The following is a 23,877-nucleotide window of genomic DNA, read 5'->3' as shown; positions in this document are numbered from 1 at the left end:
ATTGGTCAACTTAAAAAGGCCACAAATGAAGGCTCGCCTGCTGATTTGCTGGCACCGTGCTAGCCAGCCTCCCCGTGAACAAGATCGAGCAGCACTTAAACAGCACTTGCACAGCCAACCCGGTGACTGGTCTGACCTCAGCCACACCAGTCACCTCCATGGGCTCGGTTCACATCAAAGTAGATGCATTGAACCGCCTGGGTATATAGGACCTCCATGACAGCACGGATGGACCTGTGTACCCATACCCCCCACCCCGAGACCTTTCCACCCCCACGCGAGCATCCACACCGACCAACTCTCCATGCGATCCCCAACATTCCCTCCACCTCCCCCTCCGTTCAACCCCCCCCCCCACCCCACATTCACCCCCCCCCCCCCCCCCCCCCCCCCACCACCACCACCACTGCGAACCACATGTGTGGCTAACAATGCCCTCTCTGTGTATCCTCGGGAAAAGCTCTCCCAGAACCTTCGGGAAAGGGCCCAGACTTGCTGGACATAAGAATCCTCATCTCCTTCGAGGAACGAGCCCTGGATTGACTGGTGTGGCCGAGGACAGAGCGGTCGCTAGTGTGGAAGCTGGTGGATGCCGCAGAGGTGAGGCACCACCGGGTTCCACCCAAAGCACCTGTCAAACGTGAGTTATTGTTGCCTTACTGACTGACCCATACCTTCCACTGACCACATGTCCCTTCTCCCGCAGGTCCTCTGGCCGACAGCTCCGGCTCATCCTGAGTGGCACCCTCTCCAGACTGCCAGGAGAACGCCTCGAGGGGAGGTCCGTGGAAGGCACAATTGAGGCGTCACAGCTGTCAACTCCACCCTCCACCAGCACAGATATACTCATCTCGGTGGGAATTGTTAGTGGACAGGCTCCTGGGGCACAATCTGGTGAGCGCCACACAACTGCTGATGTACATCAGGTGGAGACAGGAACCCCCAAGCGAGACAGCAGTCGGAGGTCTGCTAGATTCCAGGACCCAGCTGGGTCCCAGCCAGATGCTGAGCCAACAGAAGAGGTTTTCCCGGAGCTGATGGAGATGTTAGCGTGTGGCTGGAACATTCAGAAGGAGATGTCAGCGACACTCCAGCAGATCCATAGTCAATTGGAGGAGTCCCACAGCTACGGGTGCAGATGTCGTCGGCAATGCGTGGCACCAAGGCCAACACTGCTCGGGTGGCGAGCGCAGTGGAGAGCATGGTGCACAATGTCGGCACCATTTGTGGAGGTGTCCAAGGCGTCGTACAGTCGGTGACGGTCATGGCGGAGGGTGTTGACAGAATGCCTGCCTCACTGGGGGATGTGACCCAGTACCAGGCTGACCTTGAGGTTCTGTGGGACATGCTCTGCTCTCAGATGGGAATGGCCAAGGCACTGCAGAGCTTGTCCCAGTCGGAGATAGGCATTGGCGAGGTGCTGCAGAGCATGTCCCAGTCACTGAGGAGCATCGGCGAGGGCTTGATACGGTGGTGCAGACCAGGGGGAGCTGCCAGGGCTGGCAGAGCCAGCTGATGCAGGGGCAGCCTCGGCTCAAACCAACTGCCCTTCCATCCCATGGTGAACCCCAGGACCCTATCGGCACCAACTGGGAGGAGAGGCCGCAGGCTGCCAACCCGGACCCATCCCATGGAGTGGGCTTGATGGCCACCAGCTCCTCCAAGATCAACCCCTCTGGTGAGACTGCGACTCACAGCCAGCAAACGGGACAGGATGGCACGGCTGTGCATGTGCCGCCGACAAATGAGCTGGGACCCTCCAGCCTCAGAGCCCCAAGAGAATGGCCACCGGGGGCATCGAAGGCCATAGGATGAGGTAAGCAGCTGGCTGCCTCCAGCTCAGATGTGCATCCTAGGGGACACACCTAGATGCAGTGGTAGAGCTAGGAAGGCAAAGCATATCAATGATCACTGAGGGCACTGGGGAGGGTGTGGGGCGGGGGGGGGGGGGGGGGAGGGTTGGGGGAAAGGTAGGGCTAAGAGGTGAGACACCATCGGGAGAGTGGGGAATTGTTACACAAAATAAACACCCTTGTGCACAACCAGTATGACGCCTCTGTCACTTTCTTCCGTAATGCAGCCCGACCCCTGAACCCTGGCCCATCTCTCCAGGCATCCCCCATCCCTGTAACACTCATCCACCCTCCAGCCATGGCCATGTCTCCGGAGCTGTGTCCCATCCACTGTACTCGGATGTTGGCTGCTGCGTGTGTGGTGTTGCTTCCCGCAGTGTTCAAGCACAGTGTCCAGGCATCATGGTGTGATTGGAATGCCAGGCAATGACCCACACATGCTTCATGGCCTGACCACCCACGGCAATCCACTTGGGTTGTTGTGAAGTGCTCACTTAACCATGATTGCCAATTCCCTATTAGCAATAGCCTTCAGTCAAGCGGCCAGAGACCTCGGCAGTCGACGATGGTAATGGGTGGTTGGTGGGGCAGACGGGCAGGGACAAGGGGTTCCTCCAGAATGGGAACACAGGATTGAGGCGTTGCCCCCGGTTGGCCCCCCAGTGCCTCCCATGGTGGCCCACACCCGCGTAGAGTCCGTCCCCCCCCCCCCCCCCCCCCCCCCACCCCGCCAAGCACTGGGGTGGTAAGCCCAGCAACACCGGGTTCTTTGCCTGTAGCAAAGATGGCTACTCACCTCCTCGGCTCCCCGCAGCAGCCCTTCCGCCAGGATCACATTTTCAAAAAGGAGCACTAATCGGCGCTAATGTGACCACTTGGTGGGGAGGCTGATGAATGACAGGCCGTTAATTGTATGGAAATAGGTATTAAGAGGTGATAATTGGTTTTGTGCCACGCTACGGCATGATCCCGTTTTCGCCTATGGGAGCGGACCGGTTGCATCGCAAACTGTTTGGCTCGTGGCGCGGTTTTTGTTCTCGGCCTCTCCCGCTAATTACTGGCCTCGTTGCACTCAGAGTGAGGGCAGCAAGGTAGCATTGTGGATAGCACAATTGCTTCACAGCTCCAGGGTCCCAGGTTCGGGTCACTGTCTGTGCGGAGTCTGCACATCCTCCCCGTGTGTGCGTGGGTTTCCTCCGGGTGCTCCGGTTTCCTCCCACAGTCCAAAGGTGTGCAGGTTAGGTGGATTGGCCACGATAAATTGCCCTAAGCGTCCAAAATTGCCCTTAGTGTTGGGTGGGGTTGCTGGGTTATGGGGATAGGGTGGAGGTGTTGACCTTGGGTAGGATGCTCTTTCCAAGTGCCGGTGCAGACTCGATGGGCCGAATGGCCTCCTTCTGCACTGTAAATTCTATGATAGTAACGGGGCGGCAGATACACTTTCCTAAGGGTCACTGCCAGAAAACAAAATGGCCTAAAATTTGTTTTTGGAAATAGACGAGCTATTGGAATGCCAGGCAATGGTAGCACAACAAATGCCATTAGTTCATCCAAGTTGTTGAAATAAAGTCCAATTCCAATTCTGATACCAGCCTCAGGCCTTCTGGTTGGGGACCTCACTTCCTCTGCAATGCCAATTGTGGACCTAACCTCATTGCTTTTGGGTTGTTAGTCTATTGCCATAAATCAGGGGCTGGATTAGCACAGGGCTAAAGAGCTGGCTTTTAAAGCAGACCAAGGCAGGCCAGGAGTATGGTTCAATTCCCGTACCAGCCTCCCCGAATAGGCGCCGGAATGTGGCGACTAGGGGCTTTTCACAGTAACTTCATTTGAAGCCTACTTGTGACAATAAACGATTTTCATAACCATGATATTACCATATCTATTGATTTTCATCGATTGCAACTGAGACATTGGGAGGCACAATATTTGCTCAGGAGAGTTGCAATGTTTTTTATTTTAATGTTTGTTTCGCTTAAAAGGGTAGATGCAGTACGCAGTTCTGTCTTAAGTTGGATTAATATTGTTCTGGTGCTTTTATCATTGAAAAACATTTGAATTTGCAATGGCAACAGTGTCTATTTGGACTTGGAAATACTTCATTCAGCAATAAGCATTTGTACACCAGGCCAATAATTTTCCCTTCTAACTGTTTCTGTGATCCTTCCTAATTTTTCCCTCCTTAAGGATAAGAAATAACATGCACGGGTAATATTTCAGTGCTGCTGAATGACAATTTGAAAAGTAAGCAGAAGTTTAAATCACGTCAGTGCCTTAAGTTCTGCAAACACTTTCACCCAGTGGAGTACCTTGGGTTTTATGTCCTGCACAAAATTACATTTGTTTTCATGCAGTTTCGCTGTAAGGGAGCAAGATGGAGGAATGAACCTTCCAGCTTACATGCAGATATTCAACTCCCCAGCTTCAAATGAAAGTCTGGCTTCGAGTTGCTCCAGTATTTGTGTGTTGCAAAATTAACTTTGAATGTGGCATGGACATTGGTTTAATCGATGGAAATGGCGGCCGTTGGACATTATCCCCTTTAAAAAGTAACCATCGTAAAACCTGGAGAATACTGAACTGGCATTAATGGCAGTAATATCTGCACAATAATATGCTTCAGCAAGAAAAATAATCAATTAATCTTTCACAAACCTGTTAAACCACCATCCACCTTTATCTTCTTTTGCGCAGTTGCCCTCATAACGGTCATTGTCCCTGTCCTTTGTGCTAAATCTCATTCCATTGTGATTTGCCCACCATGCTACCTCTGGGTGATATGTACCACTCAATGAGTCTCCTGCAGTTCCAGAATACTCACCAAAGCTTAACTGGTATGAATTCTGTGGAAGGAAAATAAAGCACAAATTAGTTTGTTTTTATTTATGTGCTCCTCCAAAGCAATGTTCAGCAATACAAATGGTACCAAAGCTGCTAGAACCCAAACTCAACCCACTGCAGATGAAACCATTGTATTGTGCTGTGCTACTGTTGGCCCATGTACGAGACTCAGGATAGTAACTTCTTCACCTGACCTACATTGTCACATATGCTGCTTCTCAGAACAAGGATTAAAAAAACAACAAGGGCACCTTTGGTACTCTGGCAGCAGGTTGCAGAGTTCTGTCGCAACAGGTGTAACTGTAGGTTCTCAACCTGACCAAGAAATAAAGAGATTCACAGGCCATCAAGAATGGGGTGCAGAGATTGCACCTGAACCTGAAACAGTCAGCCAAAGGCTCACCTTACATGGAGCCTCTTATAAATTATATCTGTGAATCGCAGACATCTACGCATCCCCAGGCAGCTCAAGAGGAATCAAAGATTGAATCACTGTGTCCCTCAGATAAGTAATAAATATGATTGAAAAAGGGCTGGGAGGGTATATGGTGATAATCTAGAGGGAGGGCAATTGGATAAGAGAATTTTTCAACTTTGACGGCATTATAAGACCATAAGACATAGGAGTGGAAGTAAGGCCATTCGGCCCATCGAGTCCACTCCGCCATTCAATCATGGCTGGTGGGCATTTCAACTCCACCTACCAGCATTCTCCCCGTAGCCCTTACAGCCCGCAGCCCATTCATTATCTGAATGCAAGTTGTTGTTGTCACATTGTTTTTAACTATTATCTGAAGGGGCCCATTAGCTTGGCTAACACATTTCGATTCATGCCACACAAGTGATAGTCAATGACTGTCTCCAACAAGAGAGAATCTGATCATGTCCTTTTGACACTCATTGGCATTATCATTGATGAACACCCCCCCTCCATGATCAACAGTTTGGAAGATTACCATTTTCCTGAAACTGAGCTGGACGCCATATAAATACTGTGGCTAAAAGAACAGGTCAGAGGCTGGGAATTCAGTGCGCAGTAACTCACCTTCTGACTCCCCAAAGCCTGTCCACCATATACAAGACACAAATGAGGAGTAGGATGGAATACTCGTCTCTTACCTGGAAGGGCACAGCTCCAATAACATTCAAGAAGCTGGATACCATCAAGGACAAAGCAGTTCCCTTGATTGGCACCCATCCACCACCTTCAACATTCACTCACTCCACCACCAGTGACTGCAATGTGTACAAGGTGCAACGCAGCACCTCAGCAAGGTCCCTTTGACAGCACCGTCCAAATCCACATCCTCTACCACTGAAAAGGAGAAGGTCAGCAGATGCAAGGGAACACCATCACTTGCGAGTTGTTCTGTGACCAACACACCATCCTGACTTGAAATTATATCGCTGTTACTTCATGGTCACTGGGCCAAAATCTTGGAACTCCCTAACAGCACTATGGATGTACCCACACCAACATGGACTGCAGCAGTTCAAGAAGGTAGCTCACCACCACTTTCTCAAGGGCAACACATCCCGTGAGAAAATTAAAGAAAAATTAATCTAATTCATGAAAAAAGATACGTTTTTGAAAAAGTTGGTGTTGAGATCACTCAACAGAGTTTGCTCTTTCTCAAAGCCTGTAAAAATATTCTCAGGGAAACAAGTCCCAAATAAAAGCATGTTTCCAGTGTACCCATGTAAACTGGTACAACATTACAGATTATAAACAAAGCTAAGTGCAGGCGACACATCAATAAATGTGCTTATCCCAGTCATTTACTAGTCCTCACCTGCTCATTTTGAACTCTAAAACTTCTATACTGGGCGTAGCGTATTCCACCATCCCAGTCAGCAAGGTCAAATTTCACAGTATAGTCCCCTGGTGGAAGAAACATGAGAAGTTTAATGTTCTGCCTATTCTGATGAGCCTTTTTCAACCATGCCAAGTAGCAACACAAAACAAAATGCTTCAGAAGCTCCTTTTCAGTGACAACAATAAATTAATCTATCATTGCTGATTTTCCAGCCAGAAGGAGTGGTGTCCCTCCACCACATATTAAGAAAAATCCTTAATAATTTTAAGAATCTCTTAGTTCTCTTCATTGCTTCAGCAAAATTCATTTCAGGTCAGAAAACTGTCACCCAGATCAATGCCTGTATTTCTGCCAACAATCATAAAGCCTTCTTTTGTCTGTATTCGAGCCACCACCATAGCACACAAACATACATTTGAATTTGGAGCAGAAGAAGGCCATTCAGCCCCTCAAGCCTGTTCAATGATTCAATAAGATCATGACTGATCTATTTTGTGTTTCAAATTTCACATTCCCACCTGTCCCTGATAAATTCTTGTTAGACGAGGGAATCAAAGGTTAGCTACCTCTGCCTTAAAAAATATTCAGTGACTACACTTCCACTGCCTGCTGAGACAGCAGGTTCCAAAGTTGCATAACTCTTGAGAGACAGAAAATTCTCCTCATCTCTGTCCTGTAAGGGTGACTCCTAATTTTAAAACAATACCCCTAGTTTTGGACTCACCCACAAGAGGAAACATCAGGTAGGATTTACCAGCTGTTCACGCTGGGGTGCAGTCAATGGGAAACCCTGTTTTCAATGGCGGGATTGCCACCACTGCCGAAATACATGTGGCAGGGTGGTCGATAAATCCCACCCATCCTTTCTGCATCCACCTTGTCAGGACCATTTAGGACCTGAAATATTTCTATCATGTCTCTCGTGGAAACAAGCCCAGTCTTTCCAACCTATCTTCATAAGACAACCTGCTCATTCCAGGTATCAAGCTAGTAAACCTCCTCTGAACTTCCTCCAATGCATTTACATCCTTCGTTAAATAAGGAGATCAAAAACTGCACACATGAGATGTGGTCTCATCAATGCCCGACAAAACTAAAGCATAACATTCTTTTATGTTCAATTCCTGTCATAATGAAGGACTGTGTTTAATTAACCATCCTGATTACATATGTTCTTTGGAATTGCATGGGGCTGGATTCTCCGATTTGAAAACTAAGTGTTGACGCCGGCGTGGGAACAGTGCTGTTGTACGCCCGAGGAAATGCGCCGAAGCACCGATCCTCCGTCTGGTGGCGGGGCTAGCAGGCAACGCCCGAAAAAACGGTGCCGAAGCTGCACCGATCCTCTGTCAGGTGGGGGGGTAAGCCCCCGGCTTTACCCGCGGATACGGCCGGAGAATTGCCGGGTCCGTGGCCACGCATGTGCACGGCAGCGGTCTGCAGTGGCTGTGTTGTGCAACATGGCGCTGGCCGCTTGCGGACCCGGCCTGCCAAACACTGACCCCGTTGACCAGGCTCGCCACCCCCAGACCACCCCCCACCAGACCCCCCCCCCCCCGCCTGCGGAACCGCTCCCAACCGACTGTGGCGGCGCTGGACTCAGTCTGCAGCCGCCACGCCGGGTTCACAAAAAAAACAGGACAAGTGTTCCACGCCATCAGGAACTCGCCCATCGGGAGCGGAGAATTGGGTGAGTACCTCAGGTGACATCCGGAGGCTGTCCCGACGGCATGCGGAGTACTCTGAGAGTATGCTGTTTTTGAGACGGCGGGGTATTGCAAAAGTGGCGCCGTCCCCGATTTCGGTGCAAAGTGATTCTCCGGCCGATCACTGAACGCGATTTTGGTGTCGGCAACGGGAGAATCCCGCCCAATATTTTCTGAAAGGCCTGCCAATGAACCAAGAATTTCAATGGGCACTTGCCTCGTCCCATTAAAGACTTTGTCAAATTCCTTTGCCACAGAACTCATGGGTGGCCCTGCCCTCTGTTGAACTGGCACCTTTCCCCAGGACTTGCTGCAAGTTACTTGTGCCAGGTGTCTTACCACGTGCAGATTTCATCTCCATGCTGTCCTCTAAATTATGCACACAGTCAGTATCTGAGCTGGTGACTGTGAGTGTGAAATTCAGTGATGGTGTTTCTTCAACAAGTATTTTGTTGCTCTTCCATCTGTTGTTATTCCTCGACTGCCCAGCCAGTTGCCAGTTCTTGGCCATCTAATAGGAGAAACGTATGTGTGTAGGGTTGTGGTAAGATGAGACGGGGGAAAGCAAGAGGTGCATGCTTACACCATCTGTAGTTTGTATATCTGAGTGTGTAGGATGAGGGAAAGTGGGACATGAGAATACAGTCACCTTTGATGGCTTCAGTCCCACCATTGGTCATGGCCTCAGCAATGGATGCTCCAATGTGCCGAGCACTGCCTCCTCCATGAGGATAGGAACATGTAGCTGCAGCTGGTTACAGTCTTCTACCTGATCATGTTCCTTCTGATCCCACAAGAGAGAGGGACGTGTATCAGTGAATGTGGTACGATGGGTTGGATTCTCCGTTCCTGTGTCTAAGTGCTGACGGCAATGGAGGATCCGTGGTGTTCCACGATGGAAAAAGCGGCGCCATACCCGCACCGATTCTGCTACCGGTGAGGGGCTAGCATCGGCGCCAGGTGAAACACCTGCGGAACGCAAGGAAAACAGCGGGAGAATCGCGGGTCCGTGTTGGACATAGGCAGGGCTGATGAGCTGCAGCCACACGTACGCCTACATCCCACACATGCACCTATTGTGCCGGAAATGATGCCACAGGTTGTGCTGCACCGCGCACCCGTCCACCCCGACCCCGCAGCCCACCTCCTGGCCACCCCTCACTACTCCCGCAGCCCTGGCAGAAGACCCCGGCCAGCGTCATGGCTTTCGGTGGAGTATGGCGGTGCTGGACACTGTATGCATGCCCTCTCTCTCTCTCCACAGCTGCCACGCCAGGCCCACGACTGCTGAGATCACATGTGGCCCACACCGTCGGGAACTCGGCCCATCAGAGGAGGAGTATCGCATGTGAGCCCGATAATGATATTCAAACAGCGTTGCAATTGCGCGCGGCGTGCATCCCGATGATGCCGATTTGGAGAGGGTGGAGCATCGCGACCTATCATCAAACTGGAGCCTGCCATGATTTTGGCGTCAGGAGCCATTCTCTGCCTGATCGCTGTTCCCAATTTCAGAATTGGGCAACGGAGAATCCCGCCCAATATGCTTGGCTCTCAATGCTGAATAGCTGACAGCATGTGCAAGCTGTGAGATGTGGTGAAGCCTGCAGCAGTACTAAGGGTGCGATTCTCCGCCCCCCCACTCCGGGTGGGAGAATAGCAGGAGGGCCTCCCGACATTTTTCACGCCCTCCCGCTATTCTCCCCCCCCCCACGCCCGACCCACGCCACGAATTGCCACTCGCCGTTTTTTACGGCGAGCGGCGATTCTCCGAGGCCGATGGGCCGAGCGGCCGCGCCTACACGCCCGTTGCAACACGGCAGCAAACACACCTGCTTGCTGCCGTCGTGAAACGGGCGCCAGATGCCCATTTGGGGCATCTGGGGGCCCGATTGGCGTGGCAGTACCACGGGCCGTGCCAAGGGGGGCATAGGCCCGCGATCAGTGGGCACCGATTGCGGGCCGTGCGTACGTAACAGACGCACTCTTTTCCCTCCACCGCCCCGCAAGATCAGGCCACCATGTCTTGCGGGGCGGCTGAGGGAAAAGACGCCAACTGCGCATGCGCGGGTTGGCATTGTCCAACCTGCGCATGCGTGGCTGGCGTCATCGGCCGCGTCAGCCGGCGTGACGCTTGACGTGCGGCCTTGCCGACCGTCGTGAAGGCCGCGCCGCCGTGACACACGGGGCCGCGCTCCTAGCCCCGCCCGGGGGGGAGAATCGGCCCCGGAACTGGGCGTGAAGGCTGCCGTGGGTCACGGCCTGTCCCACGGCAGCCTTTACGATTCTCCACATTTGCGGAGAATCTCGCCCTAAGTGTGTGAAGGTAGGGTAAATGTAGAATGTGGGTAAATTCTGATTGATAGAGATTATGGGTAGGTGAGAAAGTGATGCGTTGAGCAGGTGCAGTCGTCGGAAATGGCATTTGAAGATACATGCACAGTCCATGGTCACTCATATGAAGTTATTCCAGATATTCCAATCAGAAATCCTGAGCAGGGTTCTCCGGTCCACCAGCCGCGTTTTCCTGGGCGGCGCTCCCTTGCCGGTAGCGGGATTCTCCATTCCCACCACGTGCCAATGGGATTTCCCATTGTGGCCACCCCACGCCACCGGTAAACCAGTGGGCGTGGGCGTACTGCCGGCGCAATGGAGAATCCCGCTGCCCATTTTGGACTCTGATCAGACAAGAACAATGCACACTTGCTTTCCACCGATATTTCAGGGCAGTCTCCTGACAGAAGATCCTTCTCACCCAATCCAGTACAGCGAACCTCAGAGACAGCAGCTCAGATAATTGGCACACAAACCATCACTGGCTGAGATTAAGCACACATCATGATCCCTCTTCCCATTTTCAACTGTTTTCAAATTTCTTTCCCGCTACCCCGCCCCTTCATGGCATAGCTCTCAGTGGATTATACAAAAATTCAAATCTGAGATCAGTACATTTTTGATAGCTAAGGGTACTAGGAGATATGAAACCAAGTTGCATTGATGGAATTTGGCTAAAGATCAACCATGATCTCACCGAATGGCAGAACAGGCTTGATGAGGGCTGAATGGTCTATTCCTGGTCCTACATTCCTCTCAATAAAAATACTTGAAAAGCTTTAATTAAAATAACGGGCGGGATTCTCCCATACCCGGCGGGACGGAGTGGCGTGAACCACTCCGGCATCGGCCTGCCCCAAAGGTGCGGAATCCTTCGCTCTTCTTCAGGGGCTAGGCCGGCGCCGGAGTGGTTTGCGTCCCGCCGGCTAGCGTGGAAGACCTTTGGCGCCACGCCAGCCAGGGCCGAAGGGACTCCGCCGGCTGGCGTGGGTCCGCGCATGCGCGGGAGCGTCAGCGGCTGCTGATGTCATCCCCGTGCATTACTTCATGGAAGGAAATTTCCCTCCTTACACTCGCTGTCCGATAAATAATAATAATAATCACTTATTCTCACAAGTAGGCTTCAATGAAGTTACTGTGGAAAGCCCCTAGTTGCCACATTATGGTGCCTGTTCGGAGAGGCTGGTACGATAATTGAACCTACGCTGCTGGCCTTGTTCTGCATTACAAGTCAGCTGTTTAGCTCACAGTGCTAAACCAGCCCCTCACTCCAGTCCCACATTAACATGTTTAACTCTTAATTGCCACCTTAATAATCAACATCAAGGTTTCGGTGGCCACCTTGTGGGAGGCATTGAAGGCGGTAGTGAGGGGAGAGTTTATTTTGATACGGGCACACAGAGATAATTCGGAGTGGACGGAGAGGCTAGTGGAGGAGATCTTGCAGAGGGACAGGAGGTAGTCGGAGGCCCCGGAGGCTGTTGATGGAGCAGCAGAAACTGCAGATGAAGTTTGGGATATTGTCTACGGGGAAGATGGTAGGGCAGTTGAGGAGGGCAAAGAGGGTGGTCTACGAATATGGGAGAAGGCGAGCAGGATATTGGCGCATCAATTGAGGAAACAGGAGGCAGCGAGGGAGATTGGTAAAATGAAGGACATGGGGGACAGAACTCGGTCTTGGTCCTCAGTGGTGGGTGAATAGGTTGTTTGGGGACTTTTACAGAGGGCTGTATGAGTCGGAACCCCCAGCTGGGGTGGAGGGAATTAGGTGAATTTTGGAGGGGTTGGAGTTCCCGACGGTAGAGCCCCCATTGGGCTGGTAGAGGTGGTGTATGGGCTTGAGGTAATACAGACGGGCAAGGCCCCGGGCCTGGACAGGTTCCCAGTAGAGTTTTACAAATATTTTTGGGAGTCCTGGGACCTCTGCTGGTGAGGGCGTTTAATGAGACAAGGGAGCGGCTGGTGCTTTATCACAGGTCTCCATCTCCTTGCTTTTAAAAAGGGACAAGGATCCGGAGCAGTGTGGGTCCTACAGGCCGATCTCACATTTAAATGTGGACCCCAAGCTATTGGCCAAGATCTTGGCCTCTGGATTGAGGACTGCCTGCCGGGGGTAATAGGGAAGAACCAGACCGGGTTTGTGAAGAGGAGGCATCTGTCAGCCAACATTAGGAGATTACTGAATATGATAATGATGCCCCCCGAGGGACGGGATGTGGAAGTGGTGGTCCCCAAGGGCGCGGAGAAGGCCTTCGATCGGGTGGAATGGGAATATCTGTGGGAGGTGCTGGGGTGGTTTACGGTTGGGCAGGTTTTGTGCATTGGGTCTGGCTGCTGTATCAAGCACCAGTGACGAGTGTGCGGACAAACCAGGAGAGCTCGGATGATTTCAGACTGCATCGGGGGTTGAGGCAGGAATGTCCACTCTCCCCATTGCTCTTTGCCTTGGTTATAGAGCCACTGACGATGATTCTGAGAGTGTCAAGGGACTGGAAGGGGATAGTACTGGGATGGGGTAGAGCACAGGGTCTCGCTGTAAGCGTACGACTTGTTGCTGTATTTTTCGGACCCGCTAGAACATAATGTGGGATTGAACATGGGAAAGAGCGAGGTCTTTCCGATGCAGACGAGGAGGTAGGAGAAGAGATTGGAGGAGTTGCCATTTAGCGTGTGGGGGCAACTTTCGAAATTTGGGCATTCAGGTGGCGCTGGGGTGGGAGCAGCTGCACAAGCAGAATTTGGCTTGGTTGGTGGAGCAGATGAAGGGGGACTTTCGGAGGTGGGATGCGCTCCCATTGTCACTGGCGGAAAGGGTTCAAACGGTCAAGATGACGGTCCTCCCGAGGTTCTTGTCTGCGTTCCAGAGCCTCCTGATCTTTATTCCCAAGGTGTTTTTTTAGGAGGGTGAACTTGTGGGTTTGTGTGAGTGGGCAAAACCCCGCGGGTGAAGAAGATGCTGTTGGAGCAGGGTCGAGGGGTGGGTTTGGCTCTCCCGAACTTCATGTATTCTTACTGGGGGGGCGAACGTAGCGATGGTCAGGAAATGGGTAGTGATGGACAGGTCGGTATGGGAGTGGATGGAGGCAGCCATGTAAATCACAGGTTTGGGGGCACTGTTAACGGCGCCTTTGCCTTTCTCACCAGCCAGATCCTCCAAAGCCCAGTAGTGGTGGCGGCCCTCAGGGTGTGGGGACAATCGTGGCAACATCTGGGGGTGGGGGGGGCTGGATTGGGGGTGGCAACAGGCAGGGATTGAGCGGTTTGGAGATTTGTTCTTCGGTGGTGACTTTCCGTGCTATGATGAGTTGGAGGAGGAATTTGAGCTGCCCGTCGGGAATGGGTTCCGGCATTTGCAGGTGAGGAACTTCGCTCGGAGGCAGGTATCATCCTTTCCTCAACTGCCGCCCCAGCAGTTACAGGATAAGGTGGTGTCAAGAACGGGGGTAGGGGAGGGCAAGGTGTAGGAAATTTAGAAGGAACTGATGGACTGTGAGGGTGCCTTCATTGGGGAAGTGAAGCGTAAGTGGGAGGAAGAGTTGGGTAGGGAGTTGGAGGCTAGGCTGTGGGAGGATGCCCTGAGGAGAGTGAAAAAAGCCAGAACACTCAACCTTTCACATTTTTATACCATGAAGGACCTGAAATTTCATTAATGGGCTGTTGGGGATGACTTGGGAAGCTGTTTTGGCACAGTGGGCTAAACAGCTGGCTTGTAATGCAGAACAAGGCCAGCAGCGCAGGTTCAATTCCCGTACCGGCCTCCCCGAACAGGCGCCGGAATGTGGCAACTAGGTGCTTTTCACAGTAACTTCCTGCCAAATCAATTTTAAAAGTAAAAATGTACAGGATGGTCAGCAATAGGGTGTAATGACAAAGCCTTTGTGATTGACCAATTGGAATACAAAGTTCCCTGATTAATGGGCCAATCAGTGAACCTCTTCTTTGTATATAACAGGGAGTGTCAGATCCTCTGTACTCCCAGTGTCGACAGCAAGCTGAATGCACCTGGTTGTACTGCTGTTGGGTTTGTTAATAAAAGGATGTTCTGGTGAAGGTACTTCTGCCTCCATGGACTCATTACAAGGGAAACTAGCCGTTTAACTCTTAAACTCCTCTGAAGTCCTTTGCTGAGACCCAGGGTCAGAGGCGTCCTTGACATACAGTATTCATTTAATTTGACTTCTGTTGTCATGAGAAAGTTGTTAGGAAATCATGGCACCTATTATAACCTGAAATGTCAATTTATATTTCATTTAGAACTAGACACAAAGATAGTGAAATACTTACCCTGCGACGTAAGGTAATTCAAATGATCATTTCCAATCCAATGTTCTCCATTGAGATTTTGGAAGTTTCCAAAGCCTTCCTTGTAATCAGACCAGCCTCTGGATGATAAATGAGCAATGTAAATGAGCGATGTATTATATTTCACTATTTTTGAGAATAAATTCACAGCAGTGTGTATCAGAAAGGGCCAACCTGTAATTGAAACCAGAGATAAAATCCTCACCTGGGATTATTTCAACAACAGAATTTACTGCCTTATTGAAAATCTGTATGCTGTGGACTGTGAATCAAACCTCACTTAAATTGTTGAAAATGATTTAGTATTGAGCACAACTGAGTATTCAGCGGCTGATAAACCCGAGAAGTTATAATGAGATGATGTCACATGAACTGTCAGTGATAGTCTTGGATGTCTTCAAGGTTGACAAGAATGTGCCTGCATTATTAATTTTATATATGCACATCCATAATTAATTGTACAATAACATCCATTATTGATTATTCACCAACATACATAATTCATTAGAAATGGAAACCTATCAGCTGCACTAATTGTATTTAAATAGTAACCCCTTGTAAAATAGAAAGATATTTGCTCCAAAATTCCTGGACTTGGAAAGATAAATAAGATTTATGTCAGTGAGATATACACTCCTGCTGGAGAAAACTCTTCTGCTGGGATTCTGGGCTATTTACTGATGGGGGACAGGGGTGGGTGGGAGTACAAGTCTGCAATGGTGTGTTGAAAGAAGCACCAGAAAATGATTAAATACAAGGAGCGAAACACAAATACTTTCATTTCAGGTGTCGACACTGGTTATTTGGCTTAATAATGTACTTCCGCCTTCAGTAAGAATAAATAATTAATAAGTATTTTACAAAGTTATTGATCTATCTTTGTTGGTCACTTCCATTTTTGCAAACAGCGATTGGACTGGAGGCTTCATTGGAGGAACTATCTGGAAGCATTTGATGGAACCACTCGAATGAGTAAGCTGAATTCAAATAAATGGGTAAAATTACCCCCCCCCCCCCCCCCCCGACACTCCTGACCTCTCTAGGGCCTGCCAGCCTCACGATAACATAGAATTATCTGAAGTCCATGTTCCATTAGCTCCTGTTCAGGAGCTGTCTGTGGTCCCAGAAGTTGCCATCATGTGTACCTGCTGCTGCTTGGTAAACTGAGTGGCTGGCCAATTAGCTTGACTGGCAGTCCTCTCAGGCAGGACTTATTCCCTAGATTGTTGAAGTTACACCCTGAGCCAAACATTAACTGGGTGCAGGGCAGTTGGCCTTCAAATGGAAGGGCTCCCGACTGACTTTTGAGTTGAAGAGGTGTGTAAAATCCAGTCCGATGTCATGAGTACTTTATTTTAATATTCATTGTATTTTACAATAGATTTCAAATGCTCACATTGTTTTCGGAAAGACAATTTGAACTTGCTTTGGAAGTTGCTCTATCAAAGCAACACAAGAAACATATTCCCATAAACTAGGAAAGATTCAACTCAATTTGTAACAGGGACAAATGTTAATTTCTAATAACAGCAGGATTAAGCAAATTTCGCTGGAAAATTGGATTATCATGATCTGGGGAGGAATGTTAAAAATTTCCACCATAAGAGAGGTCAATGCAATTTGAGTCTTTTATAAAGGGTAACCTCGACAGTACAATAAACACCAGCCCTGTCCATCAGATACATTGTTCAAATGGAGATTTGTTTTTTATTATTCCTTTCCATTTTTTAAATCGTTCATACTCACAAAAAAACTTGTTCAAACACAGACTGGATGTGTTATCTAATGTAATTTGTTTAAAACAATATCAAACCTGTCAAAATTTTCAGTGCCATCATTCCGTCTTTGGATGACAGTCCAGCCGCCACCATCTGTCATGTCACAGTACACGACAAAACTTGTAGGAGATGCCAATGGTTGAATTCTGTAAAATTTACTCCTCCTATTTCCATTGTTGTAGATCTCTGCACAATCTTTATAAAAATTGAAATTTCAGAATTTGTTCAGTTGGCATTATTTCTGATGAGGAGGCCAAAGGATTGGGAAATGGGTATATGGGAATAGGGAGAAGGATGGAAAATAGAGTGGGCAAGGAAGAAAGGCGGGAGAGGATGGAAAGGAGGTAAAATCAGAGAATGTTGGAAAAACTGAGTGGGTCTGGTAGCATCTGTGGAGAGAGAAACAGAATTAATATTTAGAGTCCAATATGACTCTTCTTCCAAAGATGAAGGGTTGTAAATGAGAGAAATTGTGAAAGGATGCAAGAACAGGGAAATTCTCTCTTGGCGGAGGAGGAAGGTAAGGGATTCATTCTTGAGATCGGAGTGTCAATTCACTCACTAGTATGTGGTGCGGGTGCTGGGTAAAAGTGAAATTGAGCTGGGAGAAAGGAAAGCAAACTTGTCACTTGTTACAAATTGGGGAAAATTACGATTAAAAACCAAAGTAAAATAGGGAGCGTGATTTAATGGTCGCGTTGTGCTTAGGCGAGAGCACAGCAAGGCCATTAGATCGCGGGAGAGGCCAAAATTGAGAATTGGACTGGGTTCCGGTGTGTTTGTGATCTAACCGGCCAGCTTCCGTTGCCAAAATTAGGATCCTGCCAGCGTGTGGCAAGAAACCAATAATCACCACTTAAGGCTAATCTCCATACAATTAACTGGAGCGACCCCTATCTCATGGCATCCCATGATCTAACGGCCTCCACAGCAAGTGGTCAAGCAGGCGACACCTTATTAAAAACGTGTTGCTGGCGGAAGGGCTGCTGTGGGGATCTGAGGAGGTGAGTTGCCATCTTTGCTCCCAGGCAATGAGCCCAGGGGCACTGTGGGTTGCTGTCCAAGTGCTCAAAGTGGGTGGGAGAGACCCTGGGGACCAGTTGGAGTGGGCTGCTATCGGGTGGGGGGAGGGGTTGCAGTGCAAGGGGGGTGGCCGCCCATGTCCTCGGCTGGTGGAGGGGGTGGGGGGGAAAGAGATGGATGTCTCAGCGCCTGCAGGCCATCCATGCCACTCCTGGACACATTCCGGGGGCAAGCCCAGCCCCAGTCCGCCTGCCCCACCGACCACCCACAACTCCCACTGACGGCGGAGACCTTATGCTGTGCGGCTGAAGGTTTTCACAGTTAAGTGAGCACTTCACATCTCCCAAGTGGATCCCCTTGGGTGACGTGCCATGCAGCATGTGGGAGTTATTACCTCGCATCCCAATGATGCCATGATGCCTGGACACTGCAGGAAGCAACACCACAGTCGCAGTGGCCAACATGCGAGCACCCAGGAGCTGGGCCCCAGCACCTGGGACATTTCAGCGACCAGAGGGTGGCCACGTGCAATCGGGAGGGGACCAGTGCCTGGCCTAGGTAATATTACGTGGTGTCTGTTGTACAGGATCAGGGGCCCTCACTGCGACCGGAGTTGTGTGGGCAGGATGTACTGGATGGCAGGGGATGTAGGGGCCAGTGGGTTGGGGGGGGGGGGGGGGGGGGGGGGGCGGGGGAGAAGCATTGGGGGAGATGAGGGAGCAGTGGGGAGGAGCGGGGAGCAATGGGAGAATGAGGGTCATGGGGTGGAAGACACCGCTGGTCGTCAGTCTCACTATCTCCCAGTTCCTTTCAAATATTACACATATATCTTGGACCCCGCAGAAGCTGCCTCGCGGTACTGCTGGCAGACAAGGCAGCCAGACGCCGGAGGAGGCAGCAGCGTCGACAGAGATTTGTGGTGGCTGTCCATATGCAGGGTCGCGCACCACACACTGAGTACACGACCGTCAATCAGGCCAGGGAGAGGACAGCGATGGCCCAAGATGTACAGGTGTCACTGGTCTTTGAAACAGATGATGGACAGCATGTGCCACAGGAGGCTCCACGTCAACAAGGGGACAGCACAACACCTTGCAGACTTGGCACCACATGGTGGAGGAGGATACCCGCTCCCGGTGGCTGTCAAGTCACCGCAGCCCTGAACCTCTACAGCCTCAGGATCATTCTTGAACCCGAGCGGGGACTTGTGCAGCATCTCAAGCTACAGCCCACGAGTGTATCCGTTAAGTTATGCATGCCCTGTTTGCCTGGGCAGTGAACTATATAAACTTTGACATGGACAAGGCTCAAAAAGATGCCCGGGCAGCAGGATTTTCCGCCATCGACGGAGTGCCCAGGTTCAAGGGGTAATAGATGACACGCAAGTCGCCTTGTGTTCACTGGGCTGTATTGGAGTGCCCCAAATTAACAGGAAGGGGTTCCGCTCCCTGAACATCCAGCTTTTGTGCGACCACCACATGAAGACCATACACGTGTGCACACGGTTCCCAGGGAGTGTGCACGACAGCTACATCCTGAGGCAGTCTGGCTAATGACACTAGTATGGAAGCCGGAGACCGAAGCAGAGACTCGGTACAACGAGCCCCATGCGGCCACCGGGCTGTCATTGAGCAGTGCAACTGATTCCTCAAGAGGTTCCAATGCCTCAAATGCTCTGTTGGCACACTGCAGTACACGCCCAGTGAATTGCCCACTTTGTGGTGGTCTGCTGCGTCCTCCAAAAACTGGCACAGCAGCGGGGCGACATGCTGGAGGTCGAGGAGGAGAAACATGTGCCCATCTTCGAGCAGGTGCCGGACCAGGAGAGACTGGAGGATAACCCGCAGAGGACCCACGGGACCAGCTGGTGGATGGAGGACAGGTGGCAGCAAAGAGGGTCCGGCTAGCCCGAAGGGCCAGGAAGGCCCTCATCCTTACCCGCTTCACATAGGACGTGGCCTCGTCTGTCATTCCCTCCCCACCAACCCTCCCACATCCCTCCCCCTCCATACCCCATTCCACTTCCCCACCCCTCACCCTGTCTCACCTTCACAAGATTTGTATAACTGCACTCCAGGATGCTGGGACTGTGTTGGCTGTCAGCGGGTCACGGTCGAGGGCAGGGGGGTGCTGATAACCCACAGAGAGCTGGGCGCTGGTGCTCCTCAATCTATGCCATTGTCTGACCCCTGCCTGTCTGCTGAGTGCTCGCTCACACCCATAACCTTCATATGGTGTGCTTGGGGGCAGGATTGAGGGATCCAGGACTTCCATGTCCGGGGAGCTGGGTTATGGGATCGGTGCTGTATCCGCATTGCGGAAGAAAGTGCCAGAGAGGTCATATAGATCAGGGTCCCCTTTTTATAATGCTATACATGTATCCCTAACTGCCCCATTCCCCCAATGGTGCTGCCCCACTCTCCCATCCCTTCCTACACCCCTTCCCCAATACACCCTCACCCCCTAGACCCCCTGCCCCCCCCCCAGTTCCCTCTCAGTGATCCTCGACCTGCTTTGCTTTCCATGCTCTACTGCTGTACCTAGCTGTGTCCCAAGGATGCACAGAGTTGGAGGCAGTCCACTGCTTATCGTGTCCCGTGGCCTTTGCTGCCTATAGTGGGTGTCCTCTAGGGGCCCTGGACTGGAGGGCCCCGGGCAATTTGCCAGAGTTTCATGCCTTACTGTGCCACCCTGAACCGGGTGCTGGCTCCAAGAGGTGCTTTTGTCAGGGGGTGTGTCTCAGGGGAGCTGGTGGGTGCCGTCGCCACTCTGTAGGGTGGCTCCAGATTGGCACCCAGCACCTCCTCCTCCCATTCAGTGCCCAGAGGGCCCTGGGTTTCACCTCAGGGTGGAGGGGCAGCTGGATCGAGCACCGGCTTGTCCCGGGTCATTTGCCTTGGCCAGCCCTGGCACCCCAGACATGCCCACCTGAGACTGGAGACGTCCCTCAGCGACTGGGATGTGCTCTGTAGTGCCTCGGCAATACTCACCTAAGACTGGGACATGTGCCGCAGCACCTCATCATGGTCCACCTGGTACTGGGTTATGTTCCCCAGCAACTGGGACATGTTGTCGAGGCGCTCAGCTATGGCCACCACCAGCTGAGCTATGCCACTGTAGTTGACAGGCTTCTGGGGCCCATTCTGGTGAGCGCCACATAGTTGCCTGTGCGTATCAGGTGGATGCAGGAACGCCCCAGGTGAGACAACAGTCAGATGTCTGCTGGATCCCAGGACCCAACTGGGTCCCAGTCAGATGCTGAGCATCTGGAACAGGTTTACCCGGAGCTGATGCAGGCGATAGGGTGCGACATCCATTCATGCAGCCGATGTACCAGGCTTTCCATGCAGTTGCCACTGCAGCAGTATTGGCTTTGGTGCCACGCATTGCCGGCACCATCTCCTGTGCCAGTAGCCTTTGTGACTCCTGCAATCAGCTATCGACCTGCTGGAGTGTCGCTGACTCCCCCCTCTGAATATCATGGCCACACGCTATTGTCTGCATTAACTCCGGGTAAACCTGTTCCAGAGGCTCAGCATCTGTCAGGGGTCCGGTGCCAACCCACCCCGTGTGGCCCAGTGGCGGTCTTGATCTTCTTATGGCACTGAATGCTGGTCCTCCTGGTGATGCTCCCCAAGCTGATGGTCACTGTCACTTCCTCCCCGGCAGGACTGGCTGCACTGTGGCTGACCAACAGAGATCCTTAGGGGAACAGGGCATCCTATGTGGCCTCTGGCATGTCCAACGATCTGCCCAGGTCTGCATCCCCAAATTGTGGGGCTGATCTCGAAGGTGGCACAGCTACGAACTGACTGGGGTTGGCTGTGCAGCAGCGGTTTTACTGCTGCTCTCCCTTATTGGCAGGGGTCTGGCAAGCGCGGTCCTGGCAGGACCATCATTTGCAGCGAGAAGCCTGTGGTAGTGTGACTAGGGGTATTACGGTACCTTGGAAATGAGCTGCTATTGGTGAAGAGGACTCGCTGCCCATTGGCCCGGGTAAGTCATGTGCCTCTCAGCCGATTGGCTGAGAGGTAGGTAGCTCCGCCTGCAAGGCGGGATACAAGAATCCGTGATTCCCGGCAGTCGGCCTTTCTTCTGTACGTCTGCTGCCGGGCACACATCTTGTGCATTAAAGCCTATCGTTTGGATCGCATCTACGTTTCGTGTCCATTGATTGTGCATCAAAGCCCGTTAGGCCTCGTTAAATAGACCAATTAACATTTTATAGTGGTGAAGGCCTCACCAGTCCGAGCATAGAGAAACTCGCAGCAGTTCCTGCTCGCTACCATACTTAGAAACCTTTTGTTAAATCACGTCCAGGGGCGGAACGGTGGCACAGTGGTTAGCACTGCTGCCTATGGCGCTGAGGACCCGGGTTCAATCCCGGCCCCGGGTCACTGTCCGTTTGGAGTTTGCACATTCTCCCCGTGTCTGCGTGGGGTTCACCCCCACACCCCAAAAGATGTGCAGGGCAATAATAATATGAAGAATTATTATTAATAAATATTATTATTATTGGATGTGCAGGATACGTGGATTGGCCACGCTAAATTGTCCCTTAAATTGGAAAAAACAGAATTGGGACTTTAAATTTAAAAAAATGTCCTGGGAATTGATTAGAGACAAACCACCGGAGAAATTATGAGGTGCAAATTCACCCATGAGTGGAAAACAGTGTTTTATATGTGTGATTATAGAAAACAATAGGACTATAGAGGTGGTAACTTCAAAATGGAAAGATCAAGAAACGGACACGTACCTGCCAAAAGCCAACATCAAAGGGAAAGAAATATAGGTGTGGAGCACAAAGGAAAGGAGATAGAGAGCGAACACAAGAACTGCAGCTGGCTGCAGATATAGGGCAGAACTCTTCGTGCCAGCGGAATGTTCTGGTCATGTGCAGTGAATGGATATTTGTCTGAGTGCCAAGTTCTCCTTTCTCATTGGCGGGGCGCACTCTGATCGGAGAATCCCGGCTATAGTCTCCCAAAAGAAAGTAGCCATTTTCCACCTTTGCTGAGCCTGAAGACTATTTACCAGACTATGTTTCACCTTTACTTATTTCGTCGGCCTGTTCTAAAATCTGTTCGAGGCCAGCAACGAGGAGTACGCTAAGAATTAAAAAAACAAGATAGATGAGGAACCAAAGGACTGCGCAACCCGGGAGGGGGGGGCGGGAAGGCAGAAGGAAGGTGGGGAAACCACAAGAGAAGAGGAGGGGTGCTGAGGCCAAAGGGGGGGAGATGACGGGGAAGAGGGGGGTGGGGGGGAGAAACTGCAGACCAATCCAGAGGGCAAGAAAATGTACATAGAGTCAGTTAAATGAAGGACAAAATAAACCCCTCTGTAAAATAAAGTAAATTAGCAAGAAAAATGTAATGTATACACACAACAGTTTGTAAATATGAGAAATGCCAATAAAAAGATTTCCCAAAAAAAATGTATTATATTCCTTCTTGTCAGCTGTGGTTTGTCTTCCTTTTGAGTTAATAAATATTCTTTATTAATTGTTCATACAACGACTGGATTGTTCCTCACTGGGTTGTACACCGATCCTCACATTATATCAGAAAAATCACATACACCACTATAAACCGGTGTTCCAAGTTACCTTCCTTGTTTTGGGATACCCTCACATTTAACATCAGCGTAGTCTGTAACACGCTGAAGTAGGGCACACAGCAAGGAATTGTGTGGTACCCCTTTTGTCAATATAACTTTGGATTTCCTGAATGACGGGGAGACCCAAAGCTTGAACCACATAACTTGATTTAGCATATCTGCCTGCAGAGGTCTCGGACTCTTCGGATTATGAACCAGACAACAATGTTGGAGATGATACCTGGTACAAATGCAAGGTCTTATTTTTTTCTTAATTCATTTGTGGGATACGGGTATCACCGAGAACGCCAGCATTTCTTGCCCATCCCTAACTTCCCTCAAGAAGGCGATGAAGAGTCGTCATTTTGAACTTTGCAGTCCAGCTGGTGTGGGCCCAGCAACAGTGTGCTGCTAGGAAGGCAGTTCCAGTGACAGTGAAGGGCTGCTGGTATTGTTCTAAGTCAGGATGGTGTGTGGCTTGGAGAGGAACTTTCAGGTCATGATGTTCCCATGCATCCAATAATCTTGTCCTTCTGGGTGGTAGTGTTGGAAGATACTGTTGAAGGAGGCTTGGAAAGTTGTTGCAGTGCATCTTTTAGACTACATCCATTGTCCTCCATGG

At 50.8% G+C, this 23,877-nt stretch overlaps 1 protein-coding gene across 1 annotated transcript in view; it reads right to left on the bottom strand.

The window, feature by feature from the left end:
* The window catches only part of fgl1 (fibrinogen-like 1), a 47,496-nt gene that overhangs the window by 5,786 nt on the left and 17,833 nt on the right, over positions 1–23,877 (bottom strand). Inside the window, exons 4-7 of the mRNA XM_038791091.1 lie at positions 16,667–16,826; positions 14,836–14,933; positions 6,488–6,576; positions 4,509–4,696 (exon numbers count right to left, since the gene is read on the bottom strand). Of these exons, the coding sequence (XP_038647019.1) occupies positions 4,509–4,696; positions 6,488–6,576; positions 14,836–14,933; positions 16,667–16,826 (535 nt within the window). The remainder of the gene's footprint in view (positions 1–4,508; positions 4,697–6,487; positions 6,577–14,835; positions 14,934–16,666; positions 16,827–23,877) is intronic.

The sequence above is a fragment of the Scyliorhinus canicula genome, chromosome 3 (assembly GCF_902713615.1).
Source record: "Scyliorhinus canicula chromosome 3, sScyCan1.1, whole genome shotgun sequence".
In the NCBI taxonomy this organism is placed as follows: Eukaryota; Metazoa; Chordata; class Chondrichthyes; order Carcharhiniformes; family Scyliorhinidae; genus Scyliorhinus; species Scyliorhinus canicula.
This window is presented reverse-complemented; position numbering and strand designations above follow the sequence as displayed.